The following is a 27,439-nucleotide window of genomic DNA, read 5'->3' on the forward strand; positions in this document are numbered from 1 at the left end:
GCTCACACAGAGAGGCGAGCACGGCCAGGCGAGAGCGGTGGCTGCTGGGAGCTCCATCCAGAAGAAGAAGAAGAAGAAGAAGAAGAAGAATGAATGAGCGGACGCCGGCGACGGTTGTGGACGTTGTGAGCGTGCGACTGTGAGTGGAGTCAAAAGGGAAGAAAAGGTAAAAAAAAACCTCAAATGGAAGCAAATACTTTGCCGCATGTCTGTTTGCACGCATTGTCGTGCACGTGCACGTGCACACTGTTTATTTATACTTTCTTGCTCTCTATTTGCTTGACTGCACCTTGGCAGAAAAATAAATGTGATTTTCTACTTTACTTAAAAGAAAAACAATTGTTTTCTTTTTTAACCTAAAAGAAAAAAAATTAAATGTATTTATACCTTATGAAAACAAACACATTTGACTTTTTCCTCACAACATTAATGAGAAAGGGAAAATGACAAATAAAAAGGAAAATTAGACTTTTTTTGTTGTTTTGTTTAAAAAAAATCACAAAACTGTTTCTTAGTATTTTACTCTAATGGCTCAAATGAAAATATATTTATATCTGTGTACTTTATGTGAGAAAAACAGTATTTTTTAATTACTTTAAGATAAAAAAAATATATTTACTTACAAAATAAATACAAAACTGTATACTTTCTAATTACTTAAGAGAAAAAACATATTTGAAGTATTTTACTAAAAGTAAAATGACTTCTTTTTTTTTTTACAGTTTTACTTAAAATGAAAACACTTTACGAAAAAGACAAGATACTTTGTTTATTAATTTATGAAAATGAAAAAGTGACAAATGTTTGTTTGTTTTCTTAAAAAGGAAGAAAGTAAATTGAATAAAAAACATTACTCCACCTTGCAAAGAAAATTTTAATTGTATTCATTAATATTTTAATTTATTTATTTATTTGACCACGAATGACTTTTGCCGCGGCTACCAAATATTGATCCTCCACCAAACACCTGTTGCTTGTCGACCTACTTTTGTTCCAAATGGCAATACCCTAATCCACTTAAAGTTGCACCACATCGTTATTACTAGCATTTGATTAGGAGTTCAGAACACTCAGCATCAAGTTGCATTGGCCTCGCTCCGTGCTAACTCCATGCTAATGCAGCATTTTTCTGCTCAACTCAAAACGGCCGTGGAAATAGGAGTTCAGAACCTGACAGATTCTTCATTGGTGCGTCATATTGTGTTGCCTCGGATGACCTGCCACCTCAAAGACTGTATTTATTTATTATAGCATTTTATTGCACGTGTTTTTCTATGTGGCGTGCCCCAATAAAATGAGATTCCTGCTTTTGGTGGTCCGAGGTGTGTGTTTACACCTCACAAGAGAGGAATGTAAGGGGTCAGTTGTTTTTTTGCCGAAGCCTGTCATTAGTCACCTGGAAAGCAATGCATGCTGGGAAAAGTGTGATGACAGAGAGGTCAGGAAGGTGAAGAAACAGATCGGACAATGACAAATGTGAATTCATCCATTTAAAGTAGGACGGCTTATGGGATTTTTTTTTAATGGCTTGTATACCAATATTTGGCTGTGAAATTAGACAACATACTGTTGAATTCATTCCGTTTCCACGCTCGTATCTTAAATCACATTTCCACACTAAAACAAATGGCCATTCATCTAAAAAGTGATTTTTTTTTGGTAACCTGTTATTTAATTCATTCACTCGCAGCCATTTTCACTGAAGCAACCCACTTTGCTCCCGGCTGTTATACTGGATTTTGACTGAAAATTGTGTTCTTTTGCTTATAATATAGCTAAGTTTCATCATTATTCACAAATCTGTGTAAAACCCTGGGAAAAAGAGCTAGTTGCAACATTGCCCTGGTTGATCTCTTATACTCTGCTGCCACCCGCTGGCCGTTTTTTTGTAATAACTACCATTGCTTTAAAGCGACCCTTTCATGTCAGAAGCTGTATCAGCGCCTTCTGTATGCTCTAGCATAAATGAAAGAAAAACACATAAAAAAGCGGATAGATACGTTTTTGGGAGTGCAGGACAAAGTATTAAAAACGTATTTATACGTTTTGGTGTTTGAATGAGATAATAAGAGAATTTTCTCACTATAGTTACATAATTAAGCATAATGTATCTTGGGTAAATGTGATATAGTTAAATTGATGTGTCATTCAACGGCTTGGTGAGGAAGTGCTGCCTCCATGAGTGAAAATACAATAGAATTATATTTGGGTGCTTGTTTTGTGGGAGCAGTCTATCTGAAAAAAGTCTCAAATAGACTCACATAACTTACTATTCATTTATTTTGTAATTATTTTTGTTGTTTTTTGGGGGGGAAATGTAAATAAATAATCAGAAAAAAATCGACGTCATCTGGAAACTTTCCATATTTTATATTACAGCCTTATCCAAAATTTCAGAAGTATTCGGAATGTTGTTAATGCACCTTCGGCAATAATTCCAGCTTGGAGTCTTTTTGAACACGACGCCACGAGCTTAACACGCCTACCTTTGGCCACTTTTTGCACGTGCGCAGCCGTGACCCACATCTGGAGCCGGCGAGGCGTCAGCCGGCGAGGCGTCAGCCGGGATCGGCACGGTGGGGGGAGGGGATGTGGGAACGTCTGCTGGGGATGATGTCACCCCGAGCGAATAATCACTGACATCAGCGCAGCTGCAAGCTCAGCAGCGTGTCGTCGCCCGCGTGAGCGTGCACGCGTGTCTGTTTTGAATACGTGCGTGCGGATTGTAAATTTGAATTCGGCTAGAGGCCAAAGTCAACCTGGCTTTTTGCCTTTGCAGGATTTGCATCAGAGTGGTAATAGAGGCGGGACGGCACCTGTGTATAATGAAGCATGTACTGGCGGAACGCTCAAAAGAGTGTCGCTAAAAATTGTAGCAACACAGCAAGGGGGGACAAATTCAACCCAGGAATTATCCGACTTCTGAAGTATTATCAGAACCGCGACAAAGGTGGAGCATTCACTTGATACTGCCTTTAAAATATAAAAAATGTCTCCGTGTTGCTATTGTGTAGAAATTGTCCTGATAAAAAAATGGTGGAACAAAGTCAACCCGAAAAGTAGTTTCAGTAACAGGTGGAATCAATTTATTTATTTTTTTTTACTGCCATTGCGCTGGTCTTTTCTATTATAAATAAATAATCAAAACAAAAAACACCAACATAAAGTTTACCTGGAAATATTCGGCCGTCAGAGGTAGTATTAGAGCCATTACAGAGGGTCGCCGTCACTTGAAATTTCCTGTCAAAGACAAACACACAACACCTTTTTGTTGATCATTTATATACTGTAAACAAAACTGACATCTTAAAGTTGAGCCAGAAATATTCCCACTTTGGAGGTAATATCCGAGCCATAACAAAGGTGGCACGCCATGACTTGACACTGCCTTTAAAAAACAGAAATGTCTGCCTTGTTTCCGTGTTGCTCTTCTGCTGAAATTGCCCATACGCGGAATGGAGGAACAAAGTCAACACAGCAATTGTCCGCCCTCTGAAATAGCATCAGAGCTGTAACAGAGGTGGGGTAAAAACCCCCAAAAAAAACTCATTTTAAAGTTGACCCAGCAATATTCCGCATGGGAGGTAGTATCAGAGCCGTAGCAGAGGTGCGATGCCATCACTTGACACTGCCAGTAAAAGACTTTCTGCCTTTCCGTAATTTTCCCGTTGCTGTTTTGTATAAACAATGGCAGCATTAATTTGACCTGACAATATTCCAAGTTCGGTGGTAAGTACCTGTGTGTAAGGGAATCCTGTAAACGCTATCATTTTCCCGCCCTTTTTTCATAGTAATTGTCCTGACACGGAATGAGGGAACTAGGTCAACCCAACAATTTTCCACCGGCGGAGGTACTATCAGAAGCAGGATGACACACGTGCCTCCCACAATACCTGACATTTTCTTCCCCACTTGTTTTTCTGTTTTGTCTCTCAAAGTTGACCCGGCATTTTTCTGCCTTTGAGGTTATTTTCAGAGCTATAGCAGAATTGGAACGACACTGTCAAAGTTGGATAGGCAATATTCCGCCCTGTGGCAGTACCAGATATTGGACGGTACACTTTTTGCAAAAGCGGTCATTTTCCTACCTTTTTCGCTGAGCTCTGTAATCAGCACTGACCTGCCGAAGTTGAACCACAAACATTCCACCTTTGGCGGTTCCAAAGTTCAAGCTGAAATATTTCACCTTTGGAAGGAGGTACCAGCGATGTAACACTTCTTACTGCCTGCCATTTCTCTGCCTTCTTCTCGTGTCGCTGTACTGGCCGTGTAAACATTGCAGCACCAAATCACAGCCCGACGGAAATGGAGCGAGGTTCCTCGAGGTGGGCCAAGTTAGCGCCTCAGCACACGGATGGAATTAGCTGTTAATTCTTAGTCCGTATTTAGACCTCCTTTCCGCAACTCCAATCGGTTCCTCCGAGGTTGCCGGCAAAGATGACCGCCATTTCCTCCGCAGTGTTTGTTCTGGCCCCCCCGAGCTGCTTGATGCTAGTGGAAGAAGCTCTTCCTGTGTGTGTCTGTCCGTAGCCATCCGAACCTCTCTGGGTGGCCCGACACAAATCCAGAAGCTGGCAGATCCTTGAAAGCTCTAATCTCACGTGTACACAACTCGGGTGTCGTACCGTGCCCGAGTGTCAAATGTTTGTTGATACAGGACGCCGGAGGCAAAACTGTCTCGCCTCGCCTCTGTTTTCCGAGGTGGCCTTTGGTAAAGCCCAGCTTGTCTTCTTCTGCTCAGTATAATGTTGACATTGACGTCGGGCTGGAGCTGCGGCACCCTGGACCATTTGGTTTCCTGGGGGAACTTAGCACGTCGCCGTGGAGGACGCGGAGGACGACAAATGGGGCCGTGTTTGCATCCAGCAAGACGCGACAACGTTTGTAATCTAAGATGTGTTCAAAGCGGTGTTGTTTTTGTTGTTGCCGCCACATAAAAAAAAAATATATATAGCTCAGTTACATGAAATGATGTAGATGTAATTATCTAGAGTAGGTCAACTAAAAAGTCTCGAGAGTTTGTTGTGAAATGGCGACATACTCGCCTCTGCCTCACACTTCCTTTGGATTTAAAAAAATCGAAGTTATCTTGGGTATGATAAAATAAAGTGTTTTGGGGTCTTAATTTGTGGGATACTGTACAATATTTGGGGTGTAAATGATGAATATGGTGAATAATAGAAGCTTGAAGGGGCGGCGTTCATTATTGGCCAATTTCCCTCAACTCTTTCACTACTGTATCCACTCAGCATGATTAGTTTTCCGTTCTTCCCAAACTGCGCAGCTTTGCGTCAAAGCCGCCAGCCAGTCGAGCACCGAGTGGTCATCCCGAGTCCAAAAAGCCTCCGCATGCAGGACTTCTGTAATTTGTATGGCTAAAGCCTGTATTTACGAGTGGGCTAATTGCAGGGAACGCTGGCACGCGGAATCAACCGCCGGACTTTGAACGTCTCGTCTGCCGCTGGGCTGGCGGCCGTCTCTTTTCTGTCTCTTGCTGCTTAACTTTGCTTTCGTTTTTGCCAGGGTTGGCGTTGTCATGCTTTGTTTTATCTCATATGTTCTGTCTGTCTGTCTGTCTGCCCGCCCGCCCGTCCGTCCGTTTATCTTCGTGTATCTTCGTGTTTATCTATCTGTCTAGTTTGCTAGCTAGCTACAGTATATGGTTGTAGCTAGCTACAACTGTATATTTAGCTAGCTACAGTACATATATGTAGCTACCTATCTAGTTAGTTAGCTAGCCACAGTATGTATATATATATATATATATATATATATATATATATATATATATATATATATATACATACCTTAGCTAGCTACAGTATATAATCTATGTAGCAGCGATCTAGTTAGCTCGCTACAGTGTCTAATCTAGCTAGCTATGTAGCTAATATTCCTAGCTGCGTCAACCAAACTTCATGCTAAGTGAACCTGTTCCCGGGGGCTGGATTTTCAAGAAGAAGAAAAAAGTCTTCATTTTTGTGTCATTAAAGGCTTTAAACCTTCTCAACGAGCTTCCTCCACGTAGCCCCCATTCGCTTCTCTTTCAGGTAAAACAATCCCAAGTGGTGCACCCCATCAGTTTCCTGCATTCAGCGCTTTGTCTATTCATCCTCACACATTCTTAACTTTCTTAGAACTCCCCTCACCCCTCACCCCCCCCCCCCCCCCCCCCTCTTATGGGACTGTCATGCAGAAAGACACCATTGTGCCAGACCGGACCAGCATCCAGTTTCAGCCCTGCCTTGTAATTAAGAAGGGATTGCATGGCGGAGGGAAGCAGGGAGGGAGGGAGGGAGGAAAGAGGTTTGGGGTTAGTAGGCAGAGCTGACCTGCTTTGGCCGTCGGGCCTGGGAGCGAATAAACCCGGCTCCCCCCGCTGACACAACCTCCCTGCTGAGGTTTTGTGTGCGGGCATGCGAGGGAATGGAAAGAAAGTTTCAAGCTTTACTCGATCCAGCTGTTTTGTTCGTTTGCGCTCGTCTCCGGCGTGTGTCACAGGGAGGAAGTTTTTCAAGTTGCTCCGCCACACTTTTTTGCTCTCTGAATCACCAGGATGCAAGCGAAGTGACTCTCGTCTGCGTAAATGAAAACAGACGCCACGCTTGCTCGAGGAAACGGCAATCGAGTGTCGTGTACCTCCACTCACGGAGGTCAATGAAAAATAGCACCTTGCGCAATAGAAATGGCAGAACCATCTGAAACTGTCCGCAGTCACAAAAATAAATAAAAAAGTCAACTGCATACTTGGTCACCACGTGTCATATACTGTCATGAATGCAGTGGCTCCTCTTGCCAATTATTCATCATAAACACAATTCTCACACTCTCATTTCAGTCGGAGGAAATCGTGGCCATGGCCGACGTGCTGGAGAGCGGCGGGGCTGCCGGAGGCGTGGGCGCGTCCAGCGTGGATTGGCAGAAGCGCTCCGCGGCTCTGGAGGTGCAGCTGCTACGGTTCCGACTGCAAGCGGGGAAAATCCGGGAGCTGCTGGCCGAGAAGGTAATCGAGACTTCTTGGGTTTTCCCGGCACAATATTTACGCAGTCCAAGTGACCGGCGAGTATTATGCATCCCGTCATTGGTAAACCCCGATACTACCTCCAAATTCACACAATTCCCGGGTCAACTTTGTATAACCAAATCCATTGTCTTTATGTTGTTCTAAAAATAATTGGACTGCCTGGACAAGTGAGACAACCCAGTCCCGGAACTTTAGGATCTTTTTGGTGGCTCAAGGCTTCGCCTTATAGTTTTTCCGTGACTAGGCAAGTAAAAACGGTGCACAGACCACAGTAGCACTGTTAATAAGTGCTTGCGCACGAGGAAACGGTTAAAACGCATGAGTCAGTGTTTGGGCAAAGGTGTGATAAACTCCGGTAAACACGCGGCGTCCAGTCATTATGTCTCACCGGAGGTTGTGGCCGCACGTTTCAAATATTCAACAAATAAGTCATCGTGGTGCTTCCGCGCGAGAGTTAGGCGAGGAATATCACCAAGGAAAATGCTGACGAAGTGAGATGTGAACTCGGCCCACAGCTTGCATACTTAGTTACTGCTCCCTCTTTGTCTCGTCAGACCACGGCATCGTGTCTGGTCTCAGGGTTGCCTGGCCATCGGGGGGGAACTGCAGTCTTCCCCTCGGGTCTATGTTGGGGGAGGACACGGTGAAGACTAGCGATGAGAAATATTGTTGGCGACCATTAAAACTGTTGTTGAACATCTGGCAAAAGTCTTTGCGAAGGTTTGCGATCTTGAACGAACCCTGACGGAGAAAAAAAAAATCTACATTCGCTCCTTTTGCCATTCAGTAAGACATGGGCTTAATATATATAGCTTGGTAAAGTATAATACATTTAAATGACATGTTAGTCAAGTACAGTACTATTAAATGTACCTAATTAATCTTCAACGATGGCCACCATATTGTGACGTCAAATTTCTCGAGCGGCATTCCAATTTCTGACTCCCGGGTTTTTTTTTCTTCCCTTTTCACTTCCTGTGTGTTTGATGTGATGCAAAAAGCAGTGTAGCAAGTTAGCAACATAACACGCAATGCGTCGACCAGGGTTTAGGGCCGGCGTTGCAGTGCGTGTGCGTGTGCGTGTGCGCGGGGGGTCTGCTGAGTGACGACCATTCCGGCATGTTATTGCTCTTTTGGAAAGGCTGCTTTTCATGGCCTTCATCTTGTCTCTATTGCCAAGTTAGGAGTGTTTTACACATTGACCCACTTTGGTGTGGAAAAAAAAAGAAAAAAGAAGCAAGCTTAAGCGCGAGAGTGAAAAAGAAATGTGACATGGCGTTTACCTCCCCAGCGAGCGAGGCAGAAGGCCATGTGAGGAGTTCGCTGAGGGTGCATCGGATGGAGGAAAATGAAATAAATTGATGACGTTCACACACACTTGCGCTCATTTGACTTTTATTAAAAATTCACCTGAAGGATACAGGACACACATTTTGTCATTTTTTTGGTATTAAAAAAACAGACATTTGGTCATTTAGGTCAATATAATAGTAATATTAACACTGTAGTATGGTACAATATACTAGCTTTAGCATAGTCAAGTATACTTTGGTACAGTGGTTCTTAACCCCTTTGGTGGTGTGCATCCACCCATTTTTTCAAAATAAAACAACATTTTCATTTTCAAATTCTAGTCGTAGCTTACTGAAAGTGCGATTAATTATTGATTTGAACATTTTCACGTCTGTTGGCTATGTTGAACTTTCCCACACACGCTTGCCAGTGGAGGAGTGGAAGAGGGCAGGGGGGGGGGGGGTCATGCTGGCTTTCTACCCCCGACGCGTGAAACCATGGTAACCGGGACGCCTTTGTGTCGTTGACTCAGATGCAGGAGCTGGAGCAGCGGGTGATCGAGGCCGACCGGCGTGCCGACAGCGCCGAGAAGCAGGTGAAAAGGGCAGCTTTTGTCCTGATCTTCAAGACGGATCGCAGATTGGTCAGCCGCATTGTGCGTTTCAGATGCACGCCATGGAGGAAAAGCTCAAGTCGGCAAACGTCCAAAGCAGCGAGTCCGAAAGCTTATTGTACAGGAAGTACCAAGACCTGAGCGTCCGGGTGCAAGAAAAAGATGCCGCCATCCAGAGATTAGAGGTTCAGCTTGAAAAACAGGTGTGAGAGGAGGAGGAGCTTTCCCATAGGACAGTGGTTCGGGGGGGGTTCAGGAGCCGTCGATTGTGGTCCACAAAGTCGTTTGCAATCAATGATGTCCTTTTTTGTGCGTAGCTACTGTATGTTTAATTAGCATTACTAGCATTATGAGGGGGTCCTCGAGAAAGATTCTCTCTGGGCCCAAAAGTTTGAGAAGCCCTGCCATAGAAAGACGGTTCGGATTAAGCCACATGTAATGTCACCTTTTCTCTTCCTCCAGATCTTAGTCAGAGCCCAGGAAGCCAAAATAATTGAGGAGAAGGCAGCCAAGATTAAAGACTGGGTGACGATAAAGCTACGAGAGGTAAGCATGGATGGTTGCGTCCCGCTCTGGGCATGAGATCTACGGTACGAAGGGCCCAAATACAGGTGCTAATTTGGCATCAGTTTCAGATTGCAGTTTTTAAAAGAGGGTTTTGCATGCAAGTTATCTATTTTGGTTTCAAGTGATGGAAGTGGAAGTGTTAGTGGAAGGCAAAACAAACATGACTCAATTACAGAAAATAATGAGCTTCCACATTTGTTTACATGAGTAGTTTTTGCACGTGCAAATCAGGCCTTATGCATTTTATCCGTAGATGGAGCAAGAGAACCAGCAGCTTAAACAGGCCAACTTGAAGCAGACGGAGCAGATCATGATTCTGCAGGACAAACTACAAGGTTGGCAAAGAGATTTCATCCTTCACCTTGTTTTACCTGCAAAGCTGACAAATATCACGCCGCCCCTCAGCTCTTTTAGAGAAACCGCCCTCCTATCTGGCTGAACCGCCCGTTAACTCCCCCAAAGCGGACATCCACCTTGTACCGAGCAGTCCCCGGTTTCCTCCAAGCTGCCCCGGCACGCCACCATCATCAGATGACGGCAGGAGACTGGCAGTCACCCAGGGTACCACAAAGAACTCGCCAACGGGTGAATGGACATCTGTGATTGGCTAGAACCAAAGTTCCAGTTATAACTTTTGTTTTATGGTCGGCTTGGGTTTTTGATCGGGTGCTGCAATCGGTTTTTCGGCTTTCCAGTCGAAAAAGTGTGTGGGAAGTGTGGACGCAATCAGTTTTATAAAGTCTCTGTATACTTTTCTTGCCCTCAGATTTGAAAATATCTCCAGAACTGACCCTTAAAGGGATTTGCAAAAGTGGCCATCCGACCCTCGATCCAGCATCACAAAGCACGGGGAACCCTGGACCAGAGCACCGAGGCTGCTGCGAGGGTAGAGACAACTCGTCGGATGAACTCAACAGCAAGTTCCGCTCTCAGTGCCTTCACTCGTCCTCGTCGTCTTCGTCCTCTTCCTCGGCGTACGAGACGGCCCAAGGAACCCCCGACTCCCCAAAGTCTCCGCTCAGACTCGCGCACAAAAGCCCACTCGTGCCGCGCTCGCCCTCGACCAACAACCCCTTTCCCAACCCCACGCAGACGTCGGCCCCCCAGGCAGGCGCCAGCATGACCTTACCCAAGATCCGGACTCCGCTCACCCCCAGGGACAGCATCCAGCTGGTGAAGAAGCACTTCAGCCAGCCCCAGCCCGGCCTGGACCGACTCCACCATCTGGTCAGCATCGACATCATGACGCCCTCGTCCACTAGCTCCACCCTCACCGCCAGCACGTCGCCCTTCCCCCAGCCCGTAGAGGAAACGGACATCGACGACACCCCCCCGTCAGACGACACCCCGCCGGACAGCATGGACGGTGTGGTGGAAGGGTCCGGATCGGAGAAGCCCGCCGAGTGGGATGGACTGCCCGTTGGGGGTCTGGCAGAGGATTTGGGAAAACCGGATCCTGACGCTCTGAAACCACCGACGCCTCCTTTACATCGCTTCCCTTCGTGGGTACGCAAACTTCACATGAACTAGCCGGCGTTTTTGCAGCTTGGGGTGGGCGTGATCATAGAACTGTTTGACTTTCTACAGGAGAGTCGAATCTATGCCGTGGCCAAGGCTGGAATGAGAGTATCTGAGGCGTCTCCTGGAGCCCGGTGCCCTCTTCGACGTGAGTCTTAACGAGGGGTGCAACGGTTTCAGATTTCTGTTGTACGATTATTGTCTGAGAAAAAAAATGCAGTTTTAAGTTTTTTACGGTTATTCTCGGAGAGAGAAAAACATATCACATCGGCATTCTTTGAAAATGTTTATTTTAACAATAAATAACTGAAAATATATATATATTTTTAAGTTGCTGCCTTTTAAAATAAATACAGCAGATAAGACATAGACGGCTCGTAGGCTCTTAAAATAGGCCCTGGGCACGATGTAGAACAACGAGTGGACGGTATGTACCCTTTTTTTCTTTCATCTTTCAATTTCTTTCCATTTGAACCGTACTTACAGGTGAAATGTTCGCCCACGGCCTTTAAACTGGCGATTTGTGCCGTTTTACCGTCACACATGGAGGCATTTGGCAGCGAAATGCGGATGCGAAACCCAAGACGGCGGCTCCGCGGCTTAAAAATTTTCGGCCCTACGGCCTCACCAGCGGGCGGCTGTGGATGAGGTTTGGGGAGGCGGCCGTTGGTCGGTCGGTGGCGACGGAGCTGCGGCGCGGTGTACCGGTGGTTCCGGGCGACGGCTCGGGCCAAGAGACCCGACTGTCACGCCCCGTGGGGCCTCTGCCTCGCCCCCTCACCTCGCTTGCCCCTTTCCCCCGTGTCCACTCAACCTGGTCCAGGCCGTGCCGCGACCGCCTCGGAACCCTACCCACAGCCGTCGAGTACCCAACTCTCCCCGGGCGGCGTTCAAAGCTGAGCCCTGTGTTGTTGTGCACCCGCTAAATGGGCCGTGTGGAAACAGAAGAGCTATGAACTATACCACATGGCTCATTTTGCGCTGCACATGAGCGGAAATAACCGGTGTTGTTAAACGGCTGCGGTTATTCAACCCTGCCGTTTAAAAACCACGGTTAATCGTAAAACCGGTTAATTGCTGCACCCCTAGTCCTAACCCCAAATCACCAACTCAACCAACATCTCCTTTGCATGCCATGCCATTTTGGAAAATTTTGTAGAACCACTTGCAACCATAGTCACTGAATCTCCGTCAAATGTTTAGCCAGCCAACTGGTAGCCACAAGTGGTGGGCATTCCATCAATATTGACGGAAGGTCCGTCAATTCGTCAATGACGGATACCTATTCTGTTTGACGATTGACGAGAATCTTTAAAAAATTGACGAATTAAGCATTGACGGAAGGTGGTACTCGCCCGCCAATCTAATTGCCAATCCGTCAATAAATTCGGCAATCCGTCAATCACGAACACCCCATTCTGGTGACGGATCGACGATTGATGGAACATGGATGGATGCCCACTTCGAATGACGGAAACATTGACGGACGATAATTTTGCTGAACTATCGAATGACGGATTGACGGTTCGGCTTGAAATATGGACGGATTGACAATGACGGAAGGGTGTCTCGACTGTTTGCCAAATGACGGATACTCAAAATTCACTGACGCGCCCACCTCTGGTCGCAACCGTCGCACCCCCAGCCACTGTCCAATGTATTTGTAACTGGTTTCGCTCACAGTCCGACTACTCGTCTTGTAGACAACAGTTAGTTGCAACCAACTGGTCGGGACCGCGTCACACCGCACTGCCCACTGCCGAGAACTTTGTCGAGCAATCATTCAGAACCATCGTCTCCCAAACCGAGCTACATCTGACAACCAACCACGTTCCTCCGAGAGAGTTCATTCACTTCAGCCGATTGTCGCGCTTGAATGCTAACTTGCTGTGAGTCCTGATCCCTGGGTGGTCCGGTCACGCGTCTTTCAGCAGCCACTCCGGCGCTGCGGGGCGGTCGCTTGAGATCCATCGTCACGGCCTTTAATGTCACTTCCTGCGGGCCCCCGCGGGGCCTGGCGCACCTGTGCAGGTGTGTGCTCATCTTTGGGCTGGAGGCACGCCCCTCCCTCTTTAGCGGGATGGCGGTGAGATAGCTGCTTTTTAATCACTGGCGATGAAAGTAAAACGAGGCCTGGGTGTAATTATGCTCTCCATCTTGACGTTGTTCCTCGTATTTAGCGGCTTGCGTGATGCCCGGCGAGGTTTGGCAACGCCGCCAAAGAGCTGTTGCGGATTACGCGAATGCTGACACGGCGCATTCGTTTTTAATTTTGTCTCAACGTCAGTTTCAAAACACACGTGCAAGATATTAAATTGAAGTCTGCTTTTGTTCTGTCACTTTCCGGCGTTAATGTAAACTTTCTGGTCCCCATTCACATCAGAATGCTTCTAAGGGATCGACGGTCTTTTATAAAGGAAGGTGGAGCAGCTTGATTGAAGTAAAGATTTGATTATTTTGCAAAGATGCAAGACCAGTTCTTCTTTGATTTTAAATTCTGCTGTTAACAAAGGACAACAGAAAACTCCACGAAAATGTAGAACATTTACATTGAAAGTAGTGATTCGTCCATTCATTTTCTCACCCACGCTCACTAGCTCGGGTTGGATATATTTAGCAAATCATCTGAAAAGGTGATGTCACATCGCTGCGTGAACGCACACTCGGTCACGGCATGATCCCACCTTAGCAAGGTTATCTGTATTAGAGGTGGTGTCAGCTGTCTGGATTTGAAGTTATTTTCTCTTCCAGACGCACCAGACTGGAGAATCCCTGCCAAGGGTGTTTGCGGTGTTGCTTTATTCAGGCAGCTGCATTGCGTCACATTTAACAAATGTACTTTGGAGCTGTTTAAAAAAAAAAAAGAAAATCGGTCTAATCAAGCAAAAAACTAATATATTAGGAAAATATGATGCATATGTACTAATAAATATAAATCCATGATGATGTTATAACAGATTCAATACATGTACAAATTTAAAAAGTAAAAAAAATCTATAAGATGAACATTTAAATACAATTAATTACTAAATCCAAATATCAATTAATATAAAATATTTACAATTTTTTTAGATTAATATACATATATATTTTAAATATAAATTAACTACAATTGTGAATTAAAATCACATTCAAATTAAAATAAAAACATAATACAATAGAAATACTGAAATAGAATTAAATGAATGAAACTAATGCAATAATATAAAATAACATTCAAATATAAATACAAATACAATAATAAAACGTGTACATTGAAATCAAAGAAAAAACATCAATGAATAAATAAATGAGAATCACATTAAAATAAACATAATGTCTAAACACTAAAACCCTTCAGGAAGACAAGTAAATTTGACATCTTAATCAAGAAAAAAAATGTATTTATGTATTTTATGAATATAAATGAGCTTTTAAAAAATATTGTCCATTTGAAACTTCACAGCAAACAATAAGAATTACATTTTAAGATTAAAAACCTCTATTGGGTCTGCTGCAACCAATTAACCACCATTCATTTGCCTTTAGGGTCCATCTTGCCCCAGTGCCCAGCGGCCAGTCCATTTGCGCAATTGATTTACAAGAACATCAGCGTTCCAGTGTACACCGCATTGAAAGGGGTGAGTCATGCATTGTTATATTTCTCCTTTATTGCACCAAAGCACATATTTTACATCACAAAGATCTCATGGCACACCACCAATGAAGAAAAAAAGTAAATAACAACTAACTAAAAAAATATATCACTTTGTGTAGGCATAAAAGGCAGGACTGAAGAGGATTTCACATTCAATAATTGTTAACAAAACTAGACTGAGCTTGAATACCTTTTTTAACTCTTCTTTCAAATGTTCAGTGTCATATTGCGGTGTGCCACGATCTAGTGGCCGAAAGTGGAATTACACACAATAAATGGACTTTATGTCACTCGCATTGTAAGATAAAACAACTGATTTGACGTAAACGACACTTTTTGAAAGATTTAATTATAATTGTCACATTTCCGTGTTCTTAGAAAGCCACTCAGATCAGCGCTGTGCCTCTGCGGGATAACGAGGACTCGGGTTCCGAGGACGACAGCGGCTCCCTGGCCAGTTTGCGGACCTCTGTGCCGAGTCCAGACAAGCGGGGCGGCATCCCCGGTAGCCCCCGTGCTGTCAAGAGAGGTACGAGGATTATCACATCATCCTTTTGAACAATGCATTTCATTGGACGTTCCTTGCAGGCGTGTCCATGTCGTCCATCAGCTCAGAGAGCGACTACGCCATCCCGCCCGACGCCTGCTCCCTGGACAGCGACTACTCGGAACCAGAACACAAAGTCCAGAGGACCTCGTCCTACTCCTGTGAGAGCACCGGGCCTGTGAGTATTCATGAGAAAAAAAAAACATGCATAGATAATATTCTGATTTTAATTAGGGATGGACGTGTACTTGCGCATCTCTCAATATTTTCTATGAATTTTTATATGTAAAAATTTGCATTTTAGATCAATTTATTCAAAATCTGTGTGGAAAAGTAGTGCATGAGATACGCCTCTTTTTTCAATTTCACATTTCTCAAGATTTTTTCAAGATTTTTTTTATACGTGAAAATTAGCATTTTATCTTAATAGCTTTCAGATCATGTGACCTGTAGACTCGAAATTGGTGTAGGATAGTAGTGCTGGGCCTCCCGCATCAGATATGCCTCTTATTTTTCAATTTCCCTTTTCTCAATATTCTCTATGAATTTATATAAGCAAAAATTAGCATTTTAGCTCAATAGCTTCCAGGTCATGTGACCTGCGGATTCAAAATTGTTTTCCCCAGAGCCCAAAAGCGTATCCCCGTAGAGACCCTGTCGATTAACGACTATCCAACCTAAAACTAACTTTGCCTCGGTGCAGCAGTACATCAAAATTTGTACTTGAATGATGTCAGGTACGGTGTTGTTGCGTTTAGGAGACGCTGGAGAAGTGCGGCTACCTGCTGAAGATGAGCAGTCAGGTGAAGGCGTGGAAGCGTCGCTGGTTCATCCTGAGAAATGGCGAGATCATCTACTACAAATCTCCCGTGAGTCGGCCCGTCCGCGTACGAGTAAGGCGCGCACGGAAAATAACTTTGGCACGTAGTAGATCTGTGCTTGCTTGATGCCTCCAGAGCGACGTCATCAGGAAACCTCAAGGTCAGATTGAGCTCAACTCGTCTTGCCGAATCGTGCGCGGCGAAGGAGCGCAAACCTTTCAAGTGAGTTTTACACGTGCCGGTTCAGGATATGGTATACGTTTTCTTGCATTTCCGTCGGAAGGTGTTCCAAAATATCCAATATATGCACTGTCCCACCCTTTTGTTGTAATAAACGAGCACAATATTTTGCACGTTTTTTTGGGGGTTGACTTGATTAGCAGTGGATTTTTAACCAAACTGAAGCAATTTAAAAAGTTTTTAAAAAAATTGAAAAAATTCAAAGAATTAGTTAGTAAACACTCTGTTTTCATGCTAAAATAAAACAAATCAAACAAATTTCCTGGTATCTTCCTCCTCGCATTACCATTTTTTCCCCTCACATTTTTCCAGTTGATTACGGAGAAGAAGACGTTCTACCTGACGGCGGATTCGCCCAACATCCTGGAAGAGTGGATCCGGGTCTTGCAGAACATCTTGAAAGTTCAAGCCAGCAGCCCGGTCAATGTGGAGCCCACCTCCACCAAGCCCGCTGTGACAGGCTGGCTCACGAAGGTACCGCCGCCGCTGGAGTTAAAATGGTTTCAGATTAGAACTGGGGGGGCACAACGCCATTGGTTGGTGCGCATGCATAGAAATTTGGGACACAGATAAAAATCAGCAAATAAAACACAAAATATTGACTGACCTCTTTTTACATATATATATATTTTTTTTTTTTTTTTTTTTTTTGCTTTTATTATTGAAAGAAAAATCCTCCTGTATTCTATATGTGTGACCTCAGTAGCTAAATAGCAAATCTGTCTCTTTTTTTTTTTTTTTAAATCTAAAAGTGTGGGGGGTTTGTAGCTTTATATGAAATATCTCCTCTTTCTCTGCAGGTCAAACATGGGCATTCCAAGCTGGTTTGGTGCTGTTTGGTCGGAAAGGTCTTGTACTACCATCGCAACCAGGAAGACAAGGTAGCGCTAGTGAGCGACTAGCACGCGAAGAGTCCCCAGTGGCTGGAAATGGCAAAACTAACATGAACAAGTTTGTTTTGAACTTGCATGCTAACAGTCCTAATGCGAATAAACAATTGCATTAGGAAGTGAGGACATTCTGAACAAACTTTTAATAGTTTTATAGACTTCTGTAGTTAGCTGCAATCATGCTAAAAGTCCTAAATGGCTAGAAATTGCTAAGTTAGAAATGAGCTAGACGGCTAAGTTAGCATTAAGGAGCAAGAACAATTAGCTCACTTTGAGCTTTTGAAGAAACTTTTATAAATTGAACGGGCTGAGCTAATTAGCTGCTAGCACGCTAACAGTTCTCGTCTGAAACTGAGAACTACTTCAAGGGTACTGGTTAATGCGAAGAGCGAGCAGTTCACACACTTCCGAAATAACAAATGTCTTCAAATAACGACTTATTTAAAAATTATGATTTCATTTATGTAAACATACTGATTGTGTTAATAGTTTCTCAAAGATAATGAGGGAAACTGGTTTACATTTTCAAATGATCCCTTCAGTCTTCGAAAATCACAATGTCCCATCACATAGTCCACTCATGGGGTCCTTCGTGGCTACCTGGTTCCCACGTGCACCATGTTGCTAAACCCCTGGTCTAGAGAATGCTAAACTAGCTAGGAGCTAACATGCTAGGAGTGTAATTTGTTGAGTTAAATATTGAAATAGCATCCGCTTGACAGCTGCCCCTGGGCCAGTTGCAGCTGCGCTCGGCATCCGTCCAGGAAGTGGACCGCTCGTGCGACTCGGACGAGGACTACGAGGCGGGCGTCCGCGGCGGCTTCCTGTCGTCGCATTGCACCCTGATGGTCAAGCCCGGCGACCAGAGCCCCTCGTACCTCCTCATCGGCACCAAACAGGAAAAGGTCAGTCCGCCGCGGCAAGCTTCCATCAGCCTTCCGGATGCTAACGGCCACTTCATGGACAGGACGCGTGGCTGTACCATTTGTGCGTGGCGGCAGGAAGCAGCGCCAACCTGAAGGTGGGCACCGAGTGCGAGCAGCTCATCGGTCGACTGCTGGACGCAGATGGAGACGAAGGTGACTGGCATGCAAATTGGTCAGGTTAGGGATTTGTTTTTCGGGCCGCGACCTCAAGTCTGTTAACCCTCCTGTTATGTTGCGGGTCAAATTGAGCCGTTTGGAAATTCGAGTGAGCAGGGGAGGGGCTTTTAATTTTTCCTTTTTTAAATATAAAAAAATATAAATAGAATATTTTTGGGTGATTAAACATTACAACGTGTCACATTGACTCATGACCATTGTAAAGAAACAAACACAACCAGGAGGGCTAGTCGGTTAAAAAGTAAAGTCCTAATGTTTGGACAAAAAGTGTTACTTTTAAAAGATCAAAAATAATTTCTTAAAAAATAACTAAATAGTCGTACAACAGTAATGTTTTCCCCAAGAATTGTTGTAATTTGTTTCAATTAATTAAAAGTTTTTTTTAATCGTGCAAGAGTTATGTAATATTTCAAGATTTTTTTTTTATATCGTCAGAATTTTGCAATAGTAGTTTTATGAAACTAAAGAAAAAAGATATAGTTCTTATTTTATATTTCTGTCCAAGTGTTTCATGTTTTTATTTTCTATTATTGAACGATTCATTTCAAATTAATCCGACTAGAATAAAAGTGTATTTTATCAAGAAAAATGTTGGAATGTTAATACAGAGATGTTTTATATTTCAAGAGCTAACATTTTCACCAAAAAATCTTATTTATCTAATATTAGCATATATTTTTTTTAAATAAAACGTTAATCTTACAAGATTGTTTTTTCAAGAATAAAAAATGCCATCCTTGTTAGGGTTTTATCAAGAAAAGTGCCATATTTATAAAAAAAATGTTTTATTTTTGTTCAAGAAAAAAATTCTTAATCTTGTGAGGACAACATATTTGCATTTATTTTATTATTTTAAAAGAAAAAAAAATCAGTTGTTTTCCTGATTTTGCCTTCTTTACTTCCTCTTTTAAAAGCCCACTTATATATTCCAGCGTTGTTTTCCCTCTTAGTAGACTATACTTCTTTTTTTGTGTGTGTGTAATATGGCCGTAAAACTTTTTTCAGCTAAGCTGTGCGCAATTGTGGCCTCAAAATCGTTTGATTGACTGCACAATTCTCAGTTGTTGCTATAAATGGAGAGACGCGAAGTTATTGTGACGCCCGCGCCAGCAGCCGGCAGACGGCGTTTACAACCGTCTCTCACTCGTGTCAGCTGTTGACGGCCAATCTTTTTTTGCATTGTTGTTGTTTATGTTGGCTTTTCCCAGAATGCAACCTGTGGCACAGCGACGCTTTGAGCTTCTCCAACGGAGGTCTACGCTCGCCGCTCACCACGTTGCCCTCGGACGCGCTGCAGACGGAAGCGCTCAAGCTCTTCAAGGTCCAACTTCGCACACATTTTCATAATGGCGTTGTCTTCTGGTTTCTTTCATTAGATCATAAAAAAGTTATTTCTTAAATGTCGCCATATTGCAATATTCAACCATGTCGCATGTTTTCTTAATATCGCGCAGCCCTATTATACGTTCATGTCGATGAGAATAGGAGAATATGTCGATTAACAATTAAATAAATAAATATTATTAACACAAGCTGAAGGTAAACTGAATTTCAATTGAAAGATAGCAATCGTGAATTCAAGCCAAACATTCGAATTATACTTCAATTTCAAAGCAGTTCCTCAATTATGGGGGGAAAAAACATGATATATAAAATACTAATACCACAAAATTACTATTTTAATCCACTTAAACAAAAAGTGTACAAATGCATGCGATACAATTGCTAATATTTATTTATTTTATGTACTAAAGTGTCTAGAAAAGTGTCGCTGTTATTATTAAATAATATTTTTAATGAAAGAATTCAATTATTTCAACAAAATGAAAAAACATCAAAAGTACGGTCTGTATATTTTCCGAGACAATTTGTATTACCATATCTGGTGTTAACAAAGGGAATAATTTAATTATGTAAAAACATTTGTTTCTATTATTACACTCGTACCTTTATTTTTGTTTGTACTTTGTAGGTTGTACTTGATGATTTAAATATTACAAGTATACGAGACTAAGTGCAATTTCTGGAGAAATTGCGTGGGAATGCTGAAAGCCGAATGCTAAGATTGGAATGCATGTGGAATGCTTATGAAGTAAATTGAGAGCTAAATTATGAAATGATGACCTCCTGTTTACTGGACAATGCACAAAAAATGTGGAGAATAAAAATCACAATAACATAAAGCATTCCCACAATGAACTGAATTTCTCTCACAGATTGAATAAAGAATTAGTATTTATCCATTATCGTCAATAAATATTTGTTTTTCCAGAATTGGGGGGGGGGAAATCCCGTCGCACAAAAAAAGCTGCACTTTGCTGCCCCCTGCTGGAGATTCTGTGTAACAACACTTATTTCGAGGCGCGCGTGCGTGCGTGCGCTTTGCAGTCGTGCCAGCTGTTCATCAACGTGCTGGTGGAGTCTCCGAGCGTGGACTACCACATGTCGCTGGCGCAGAACGCCCTGCAAGTGTGCCTGTCGCACCCGGAGCTGCACAACGAGATGTACTGTCAGCTCATCAAGCAGACCAACCGCCGCACGCCGCACAACTACTCCGTCACGCAGGTTCGCGCTTTTTTTAAACGCAAGGAGTATGACGGCCATCTTCTTGGCCTTCTCACACGTTCTTTCTTTATTTGCATTTCTTTTTTGGCAGTGCTGGCAGCTGCTGTCGTTGTGTGTGGCGCTCTTCCTTCCTCAGCAGCACTTCCTCTGGTACCTCAGGCAGCACCTGCACCGAAACGCCGATCCCAGGTCAGATACATCAACACCTCATTTTGTGCTTTTTTTCCCACAAAAATCAACTCACTCCAAATTGTAATATTACTGAAGTACTAATGATGTTGGTCCTGCATATCATTCCAATTCCCCAAAAATTATTAGGCATGCTCATAATAGTCTCAGTGTAACTAAGCCATGTCTGCCATCTAGTGCTGATTGGTAATATTACAACTTAAAAACTACGCTCAATTTCAATATTTTGTAAAATTTTTTGCTCTTATTGAATGTTTGTCAGCGTTTTTTGAAGAATTTTTTTGAGTTTGTATGAATGAATTTAAAAAAAAAAAACTTTTTTTGTGCTGTTTAAGTGTTAACTAATGAATTAATCACAAAACATTATCGCATTAATCATGTATTAACGCAGATTAATCGCATTATTATTTTTGACCACAGATTATCCTTTATCTTGACAGCGGTTGGTTACGTTAACGGTAGCACAGGTTGTGTTTGCGCAATAAAAAAAACCGACATGCATTAAAGTTGCAATTTGAATAAATGTTTGTGTATGACATTCAGAATATTTGTTCATGTCAAACTACTGGGGTCATTTTTTTTTTTCATTTTAAATCATGCGAGTAATTAAGTGATTAAAAAAGGGAGGAGGAGGAGGAGGAGGTCGTGCAGTGGGTCAAAGAATCTCACCCTCCTGGCCCACCGACGAGAGAGTCCCGAGAAGCGACGCTAACCAGCGACTTTGCGCGCTAACCGACCGTTCTCCTTCCCGTTTCGCCGATCGCAGCAGCGACGTGGGCAAGTACGCGGCGTACTGCCAGCGCTCCATGGAGCGAACGCTGCGCAACGGCGAACGGGAAGCCAAACCGTCGCGCATGGAGGTCGTCTCCATCCTGCTGAGGAACCCCTACCACCATTCCCTGCCCTTCAGCATCCCGGTGCACTTTATGAACAACACTTACCAGGTAAGTCGCCCATCGGCAAAAAGGCTTCGTGTTGCTCCTTGAAGGCATTTTCACGTCGAATACAAAAAGGCGTCTTCAGTTCTCGATTTCAGGTGTTCAGTCCTTTTCCTCCCGCAGGTCGTGGGTTTCGACGGCTCCGCCACCGTGGAGGAGTTCCTCGACACGCTGAACCAGAGGATCGGCATGCGGAGCCCTCGGCTGTCCGGCTTTGCGCTCTTCACCGATGACCCGTCCGGAAAAGAACTCGAGCACTGCTTGCTGCCCGCCGCCACGGTGGGACAAATGCAATCATTTTGACTTCCTGTAAAGACGACAGATGAAAACTCATAATGTAGTCGCATTTTTTCCAGATTTGCGATGTGATTTCCAAATGGGAGCAGGCCCTCAAGGAGCAGCACCCGGGGAAGAATGAGGGGACGCGGATTGTACGGTTGACTTACAAAAACAGGTAGGACGTTTCCGACAAAATGGAGTCGAACGGAAATGTATTCACAGACGTGAATAAATATATATATTTATTTCAATTTCTGTATGATTGATGTCTACTTTAAATAATTAAGAAAAACAAAATGAGTGTGAAATGTTTTCATTTGCATTTCATTGATAATTAAGAAAATGAATGAATGAATGTATTATAGGTCTTTTGATTAAACAATAAAATGAAGGAGTTAAATGTAATATTTATGTAGAGTAGACTGTATGCTTTAGGTAATAAATTCATAAAATAATTCATTAATATAATATCTGAAAATATATATTAAAATATTGAATACAAAAATAATAAAAAGAAACCTGAATTTCGCTGTTTACATTTGAATATAATTCAAAATAAAATGAATGATATTAATTATTATTATTATTATTATTATTATTATTATTATTATTGCAGATCAAAGTACAATGTTACTAGCTTGGAAACAGGAGTTTAGAAGATTGAATTTTCTGTCCCATTAAAAACACTATTTAAAATTTGGAATTATTTGAAAACAGTTTAAAAAAAAAAAAAAGTCCCTTATATATTAACATGAATTGAAATGAATGACTACGAAAAAACGTTAATCTCCTTTTAATGACAAATACTTTTGTCATAAATTATTCAAATAAAATACAATAATCCAAAGTAATTCTTTCATTACTTGAGTTCAATTAAATATTTAGAATTATTTTTAAAACATTTGTTCCAGTTAATATATATATATATATATATATATATATATGTAAATATAGATACGTTGCATTCAAATGCGGGTGTCATTACGCCACTGGTTTGGAAACACAAGTTCAGAACCTTCCTTTCTGTGCCCTCCCCTCCACCCCGCCCCCGCAGGCTCTGCTTCCGCTCTCAGGTCAAAGGTGAGACGGAGCGCGAGCGCCTCCTGCTGGCCCACCAGGTGAACGACAACGTGCAGCAGGGTCACTTTCCCGTTAACAAGGAGCTGGCGCTGGAGGTCGCCGCCCTCATGGCGCAGGTATCGAGAAAGAAAGAAAATCCGCACCACACAAGGGTTTTCCTGGCTCAAACCATGGCAGATGTGCAACCATTCTGTATTTTTAAGGTGGAGCATGGCGATCTGGAGAGAACGGCCGCCGCCGCCGCCGCCGCCGCCGCCGCCGCCGCCGCCGCCGCCGCCCCGTCCTCGCCCACGTCGCCTCAGCCCAAGTCTCACCTGATGCTCCTGCAGGCATTGGAGCGCTTCTACCCCAAACGCTACAAGCACAACTGCAGCGCCGAGCAGCTCAGGTCAGTCTCAAGTTTTGTGTTTGTGAATGGCTCAAATATTAGAAACAGCTCTCAGTATAATAAACTGCAAGTGCAATAATAAAAAGAATATTGTAATAAAAATGTAACTCTGGAATTTTTTATAAATAATTTTTTTTTAGATGCATTAAAATCTAAAGAGTATAGAAAAACACTTTCATTATTTTTTTATGTTATTGATATAAATTTAAAAAAAAAAGAATATGACAGCGATTTTTTTCCATTCAGATTTTATTGGTATTTATATTGATTATCAATCAAATAAAATAATGTTATTTTATCAGTAATAAGATTAAATAATTACGAACGTGAATAAATACAAATTCAAAATGAAATAAAATAATTAAATTCTATATTTTGCATTATAGCTAATGAATAAGTTGAAATAAATACATATTGTCCAATAATTAAAAACAAAACAAAAAAATTAAGAAAATGAAGTAATCACATTTAATATTTGTTTTCAATACTACACACATTAAATGAGCAAATTAGCAAAATAATGACATTTCCCATTGATATAATACTGATAACTAAATGAATTAACAGCATTATTTTATTTCATCAAATTATTTATATGTTGATTTTCTTCAAGTTCTTAGTGATTTATTTCCACCGTTCCTCTCAAGTATAAATAAACCAAACGTCCTTCTCAGGGAGCTGAGCGAGCATTTGGCGGCCAAGTGGACGACGCTGCGCGGCTGCAGCGCGGCCGAGTGTGTGAGAATCTACTTGACGGTGGCGCGTCGCTGGCCCTTGTTTGGGGCCAAACTCTTCAGCGTCAAGGTACGACCATTTGCACTCCGCTTTGTCAACCCCTTTGGAAAGGAACTAAACTCAACTTTTTTTTTTTTTTTTTTTTTGCAAGAATACGTTGCATGTGCCAGCAAATTTGTTACATTGCGATTTTTTTGGGTGTTCACTTTTTTGTGTGTTTTTTTTTTTTTTTACAACATTGGGTAAAAAAAACAATTTTTTTTATTCATGACTGTTGCCTCGCCTCGTTCCTTGCCCCGGACATGTTTCGGGACAAATCCATGCGTGAGAGGCAGTCTCCATTGTTGTCCACCAGATGGCGGCACACTGTTTTGTTAAACATAGTGCAACTTTGAAAGAAGAAGAGTGAAAACAGGAAGTATTTCAAGACCAGACTTGTTTTTGCTGAAGGTTATTGAATGTGAAATCGTCCTCAGTCCTGATTTTTACGATTACAGGAAGGTGAATTTTCATTTGTACGGCCTTGATCATTGATGCATATTGTCGGCTAACCAAGTTTATTAGTGAACTAGTTTACTGCAAACACAAAATGATCTGTACACTTTCCGTACAATATTTTTGCTGTATCCGTTGCTCTTGCTCAATATATAAAATGCTTTTAAAACTGTTTGTATTATTTTAAAAGTGTGAAATAAAATTCAACGTATTCTTGCAAAAAAACAAAACAAAAAAAACATTTTGGGTTTAGCCCCTTCTTACTCATATTTCACATGTTTGCATTTGCAGGCCGTGCCGCCCACCCCTAACGAGCAAGGCCCGGCCTGGGTGGCGGTCAACGAGGACGGGCTGAGCGTGCTGGACTACGCCATGGTCGCTTTCTAACATCAGGAAAATGGCCAGTCAGCCTGAGGAGCGAGCAAATTGACGCCGGTTTTGTTTTTGCTGCGTTTTTTTTTTAGCACACGCTGGCCTCGTACGCTTACCAGTCGGTGGTCACCTTTGGCGGCTGCTGCGACGACTTCATGCTGGTCGCCGGCCAGCAGCAGGAGTCAGGAGGCGGCAAGAAGAGCGTGGAGAAGCTGCTGTTCACCATGGCCAAACCAAAAGTAGGTAACCGGCAAACTCGTTTCAACTTTTTCCATTGAAATGAACGCAAATGCTACGTGTGCTATGTGTTCAAATATTAGTTTGAAGGCTTAAAGAGACAGTGTGTATTATTTCGCGCCATCTCGTGCATGCAGCGATTTTGAAACATACGCACGACGGCGCCTAAGAGAGAACTGACTGGTGAGCGGCTACCACAAGCTATCTTGTGCGGCTAACAAAAGCAGCTAGCAGGAGAATCTAGCAAAAGCTAGCAAGAGCAAAGCATCGGGAGACAAGCATTCTAAATACTGTATTCACGCACAAAGCAGCAGAGGCTAACTATGTGCACCAAGTTTTTGTCCTTCAAGTATTTGTAGCAGAAAGATGGCGGCGAAACATGGCAGCCACTTGTATCTAATATAATTAGCTATTTCTAGACCTACGATTGAACATATTTTTAGGGTTATTTTGGAGTTAATAGTGTGTGTAAATGAGGGAATTATTAACTCACCAGTAGACGGTGCTAAATAATACACACTGCCCCTTTAAATATGTGTTTCTCATTTTGTGTTAGCATTAGCATAAAGCTAGCAAACTAACATCTGTGTTAGTTTTAAATACACGTCATTCTTCGAGTTTTAGTTTAGTTAGACAGTAAATTGTGGGAGCGGCATTTTTTTCTTTTTGTTAAGAATTGTTCACCATTTGCCAAAGTGCGCTTTGCAAAAGTTTGCCCTTACAAGTCAAGGGGGAAAAAATTGCCAGCCAATTTGTCTTCGCCGTCAGATCGTGGAGTTGACTCTGCTCATGGCGAGCTACATGAACCACCGGAGCTCGGCCGTCCCGCCCAACGCCTCCCAGCAGCCCCAAGCGCACTGGGACGCGGACGGCCGCCATTTCCCCACCATGAACTACACCACCAAGGTCCCCACGCTACTCTGACCTCCGCCCGCTACCAAATCCAAATGTGGCTTATGCAATCAATAAGTAAGCAGATCCTACTCGCTTGAATTAGAGTGAATAAAACTTCGCTTGAAACTGTGACGCAAAAAGTACGTTCGATGAGGTCGCCTTGTTTTTCAGTGAGATCAAATTCATTGTTCATCATCGATTTTAGTTTAACTGCAGAAAAAGGTACAAGTATGCGTGCGCTATCGCGTTAGCGCACCTTTAGCCTCCAAGTCGGGAAAAGTTAGTTAGTTAGTTAATTCGTCTAGTTAGTACTAACCTCCAAATGTCTTTTTCTAACATCATTTTGTTTGTTTCGTAAACAGCACCCCCCCCCCTTGTTTAGGTTGTGCTTTTCCCGACAATGACTTTGTTGTGGCTTTTCAGTAACAAAAATGCTGCCCATTTTATTTGCTCAAAAAGTGAATCTTTTCATAAAATGGTACCTGTGATGGCCGTGGATTTACAAGGTGCCCGACTCAATGCTGTCACCAACTGGACATGGAGGATAACACACGTTTATACTTTTTTATTACATTTGCCTTCAAATGGGACAAAACCACTAACGACGTATTTAGTGGCAAATTTGTTTAGCGTTTTTCTAATTTGCCACAAAATAACTTATGTTTTTTTAAAAAAAAAGACTTGAACTCTTTTGGATGGAACCACTGTCTTGTTTGTAGAAAACGTTAATTTATTATAAGTACAAACCTTTTGGGGGGGGGGGGGGTGGCATGACAGAGAATATGCCTGCCATGCTCAAGAAGGCAACGCGTTTTGATTTAATGTCATAATTTAAGAACATTTGTTTTTTTGTTCTAGACGGTGAGTCACAAATTTTTGTGTCTCTCATGAAAATAAATTGTTATCTAAATGCTCTCGGATTTTGTGTTTATTTTTAGCTCAGTCATTTACAGATGCCATTGTGAGGTCATCCGCTTGACATGTTGTCCTGTTTGGAATTGCATATTCTACGAT

At 42.6% G+C, this 27,439-nt stretch overlaps 1 protein-coding gene across 3 annotated transcripts; it reads left to right on the top strand.

Annotated features, from left to right (window-relative positions):
• On the top strand, positions 1 to 27,166 carry plekhh1 (pleckstrin homology, MyTH4 and FERM domain containing H1). 3 transcript variants are annotated; one of them, XM_086095639.1, is made up of 30 exons: positions 1 to 166; positions 6,839 to 7,003; positions 8,850 to 8,912; positions 8,984 to 9,133; positions 9,393 to 9,476; positions 9,751 to 9,832; positions 9,903 to 10,082; positions 10,264 to 11,003; positions 11,085 to 11,163; positions 14,544 to 14,635; positions 15,031 to 15,181; positions 15,241 to 15,377; positions 15,958 to 16,068; positions 16,156 to 16,242; positions 16,573 to 16,734; positions 17,061 to 17,141; positions 17,873 to 18,055; positions 18,118 to 18,229; positions 19,462 to 19,574; positions 20,642 to 20,818; positions 20,910 to 21,007; positions 21,774 to 21,951; positions 22,069 to 22,224; positions 22,302 to 22,399; positions 23,279 to 23,420; positions 23,508 to 23,692; positions 24,367 to 24,496; positions 25,214 to 25,297; positions 25,387 to 25,533; positions 26,300 to 27,166. In XM_086095639.1, exons 2-30 carry the CDS (start codon positions 6,857 to 6,859, stop codon positions 26,453 to 26,455), a joined length of 4,305 nt encoding a protein of 1,434 aa, XP_085951765.1. In that variant the 5' UTR covers positions 1 to 166; positions 6,839 to 6,856; the 3' UTR covers positions 26,456 to 27,166. The 3 variants fall into 3 exon arrangements, with proteins under 3 accessions (XP_085951765.1, XP_085951763.1, XP_085951766.1); XM_086095637.1 differs by lacking the exon at positions 1 to 166 and adding an exon at positions 5,914 to 6,050 and having other exon boundaries at positions 9,903 to 10,058; XM_086095640.1 differs by lacking the exon at positions 1 to 166 and adding an exon at positions 5,916 to 6,050.
• The last annotated feature ends 273 nt before the right edge of the window (positions 27,167 to 27,439 follow it).

The sequence above is a fragment of the Leptonotus elevatus genome, chromosome 14, assembly GCF_054856555.1.
Source record: "Leptonotus elevatus isolate MCC_2025b chromosome 14, RoL_Lele_1.0, whole genome shotgun sequence".
Taxonomy (NCBI): domain Eukaryota; kingdom Metazoa; phylum Chordata; class Actinopteri; order Syngnathiformes; family Syngnathidae; genus Leptonotus; species Leptonotus elevatus.

Bases quoted from the DNA above. Each gene is read 5' to 3' on its own strand.
- plekhh1 (XM_086095640.1), top strand. From the start codon at position 5,919: ATGCTAAGTGAACCTGTTCCCGGGGGCTGGATTTTCAAGAAGAAGAAA. The intron at 11,164-14,543 runs GTGAGTCTTAAC...ATTTGCCTTTAG, and splicing joins AGCCCGGTGCCCTCTTCGAC to GGTCCATCTTGCCCCAGTGC. The intron at 15,378-15,957 runs GTGAGTATTCAT...TGTTGCGTTTAG, and splicing joins CCTGTGAGAGCACCGGGCCT to GAGACGCTGGAGAAGTGCGG.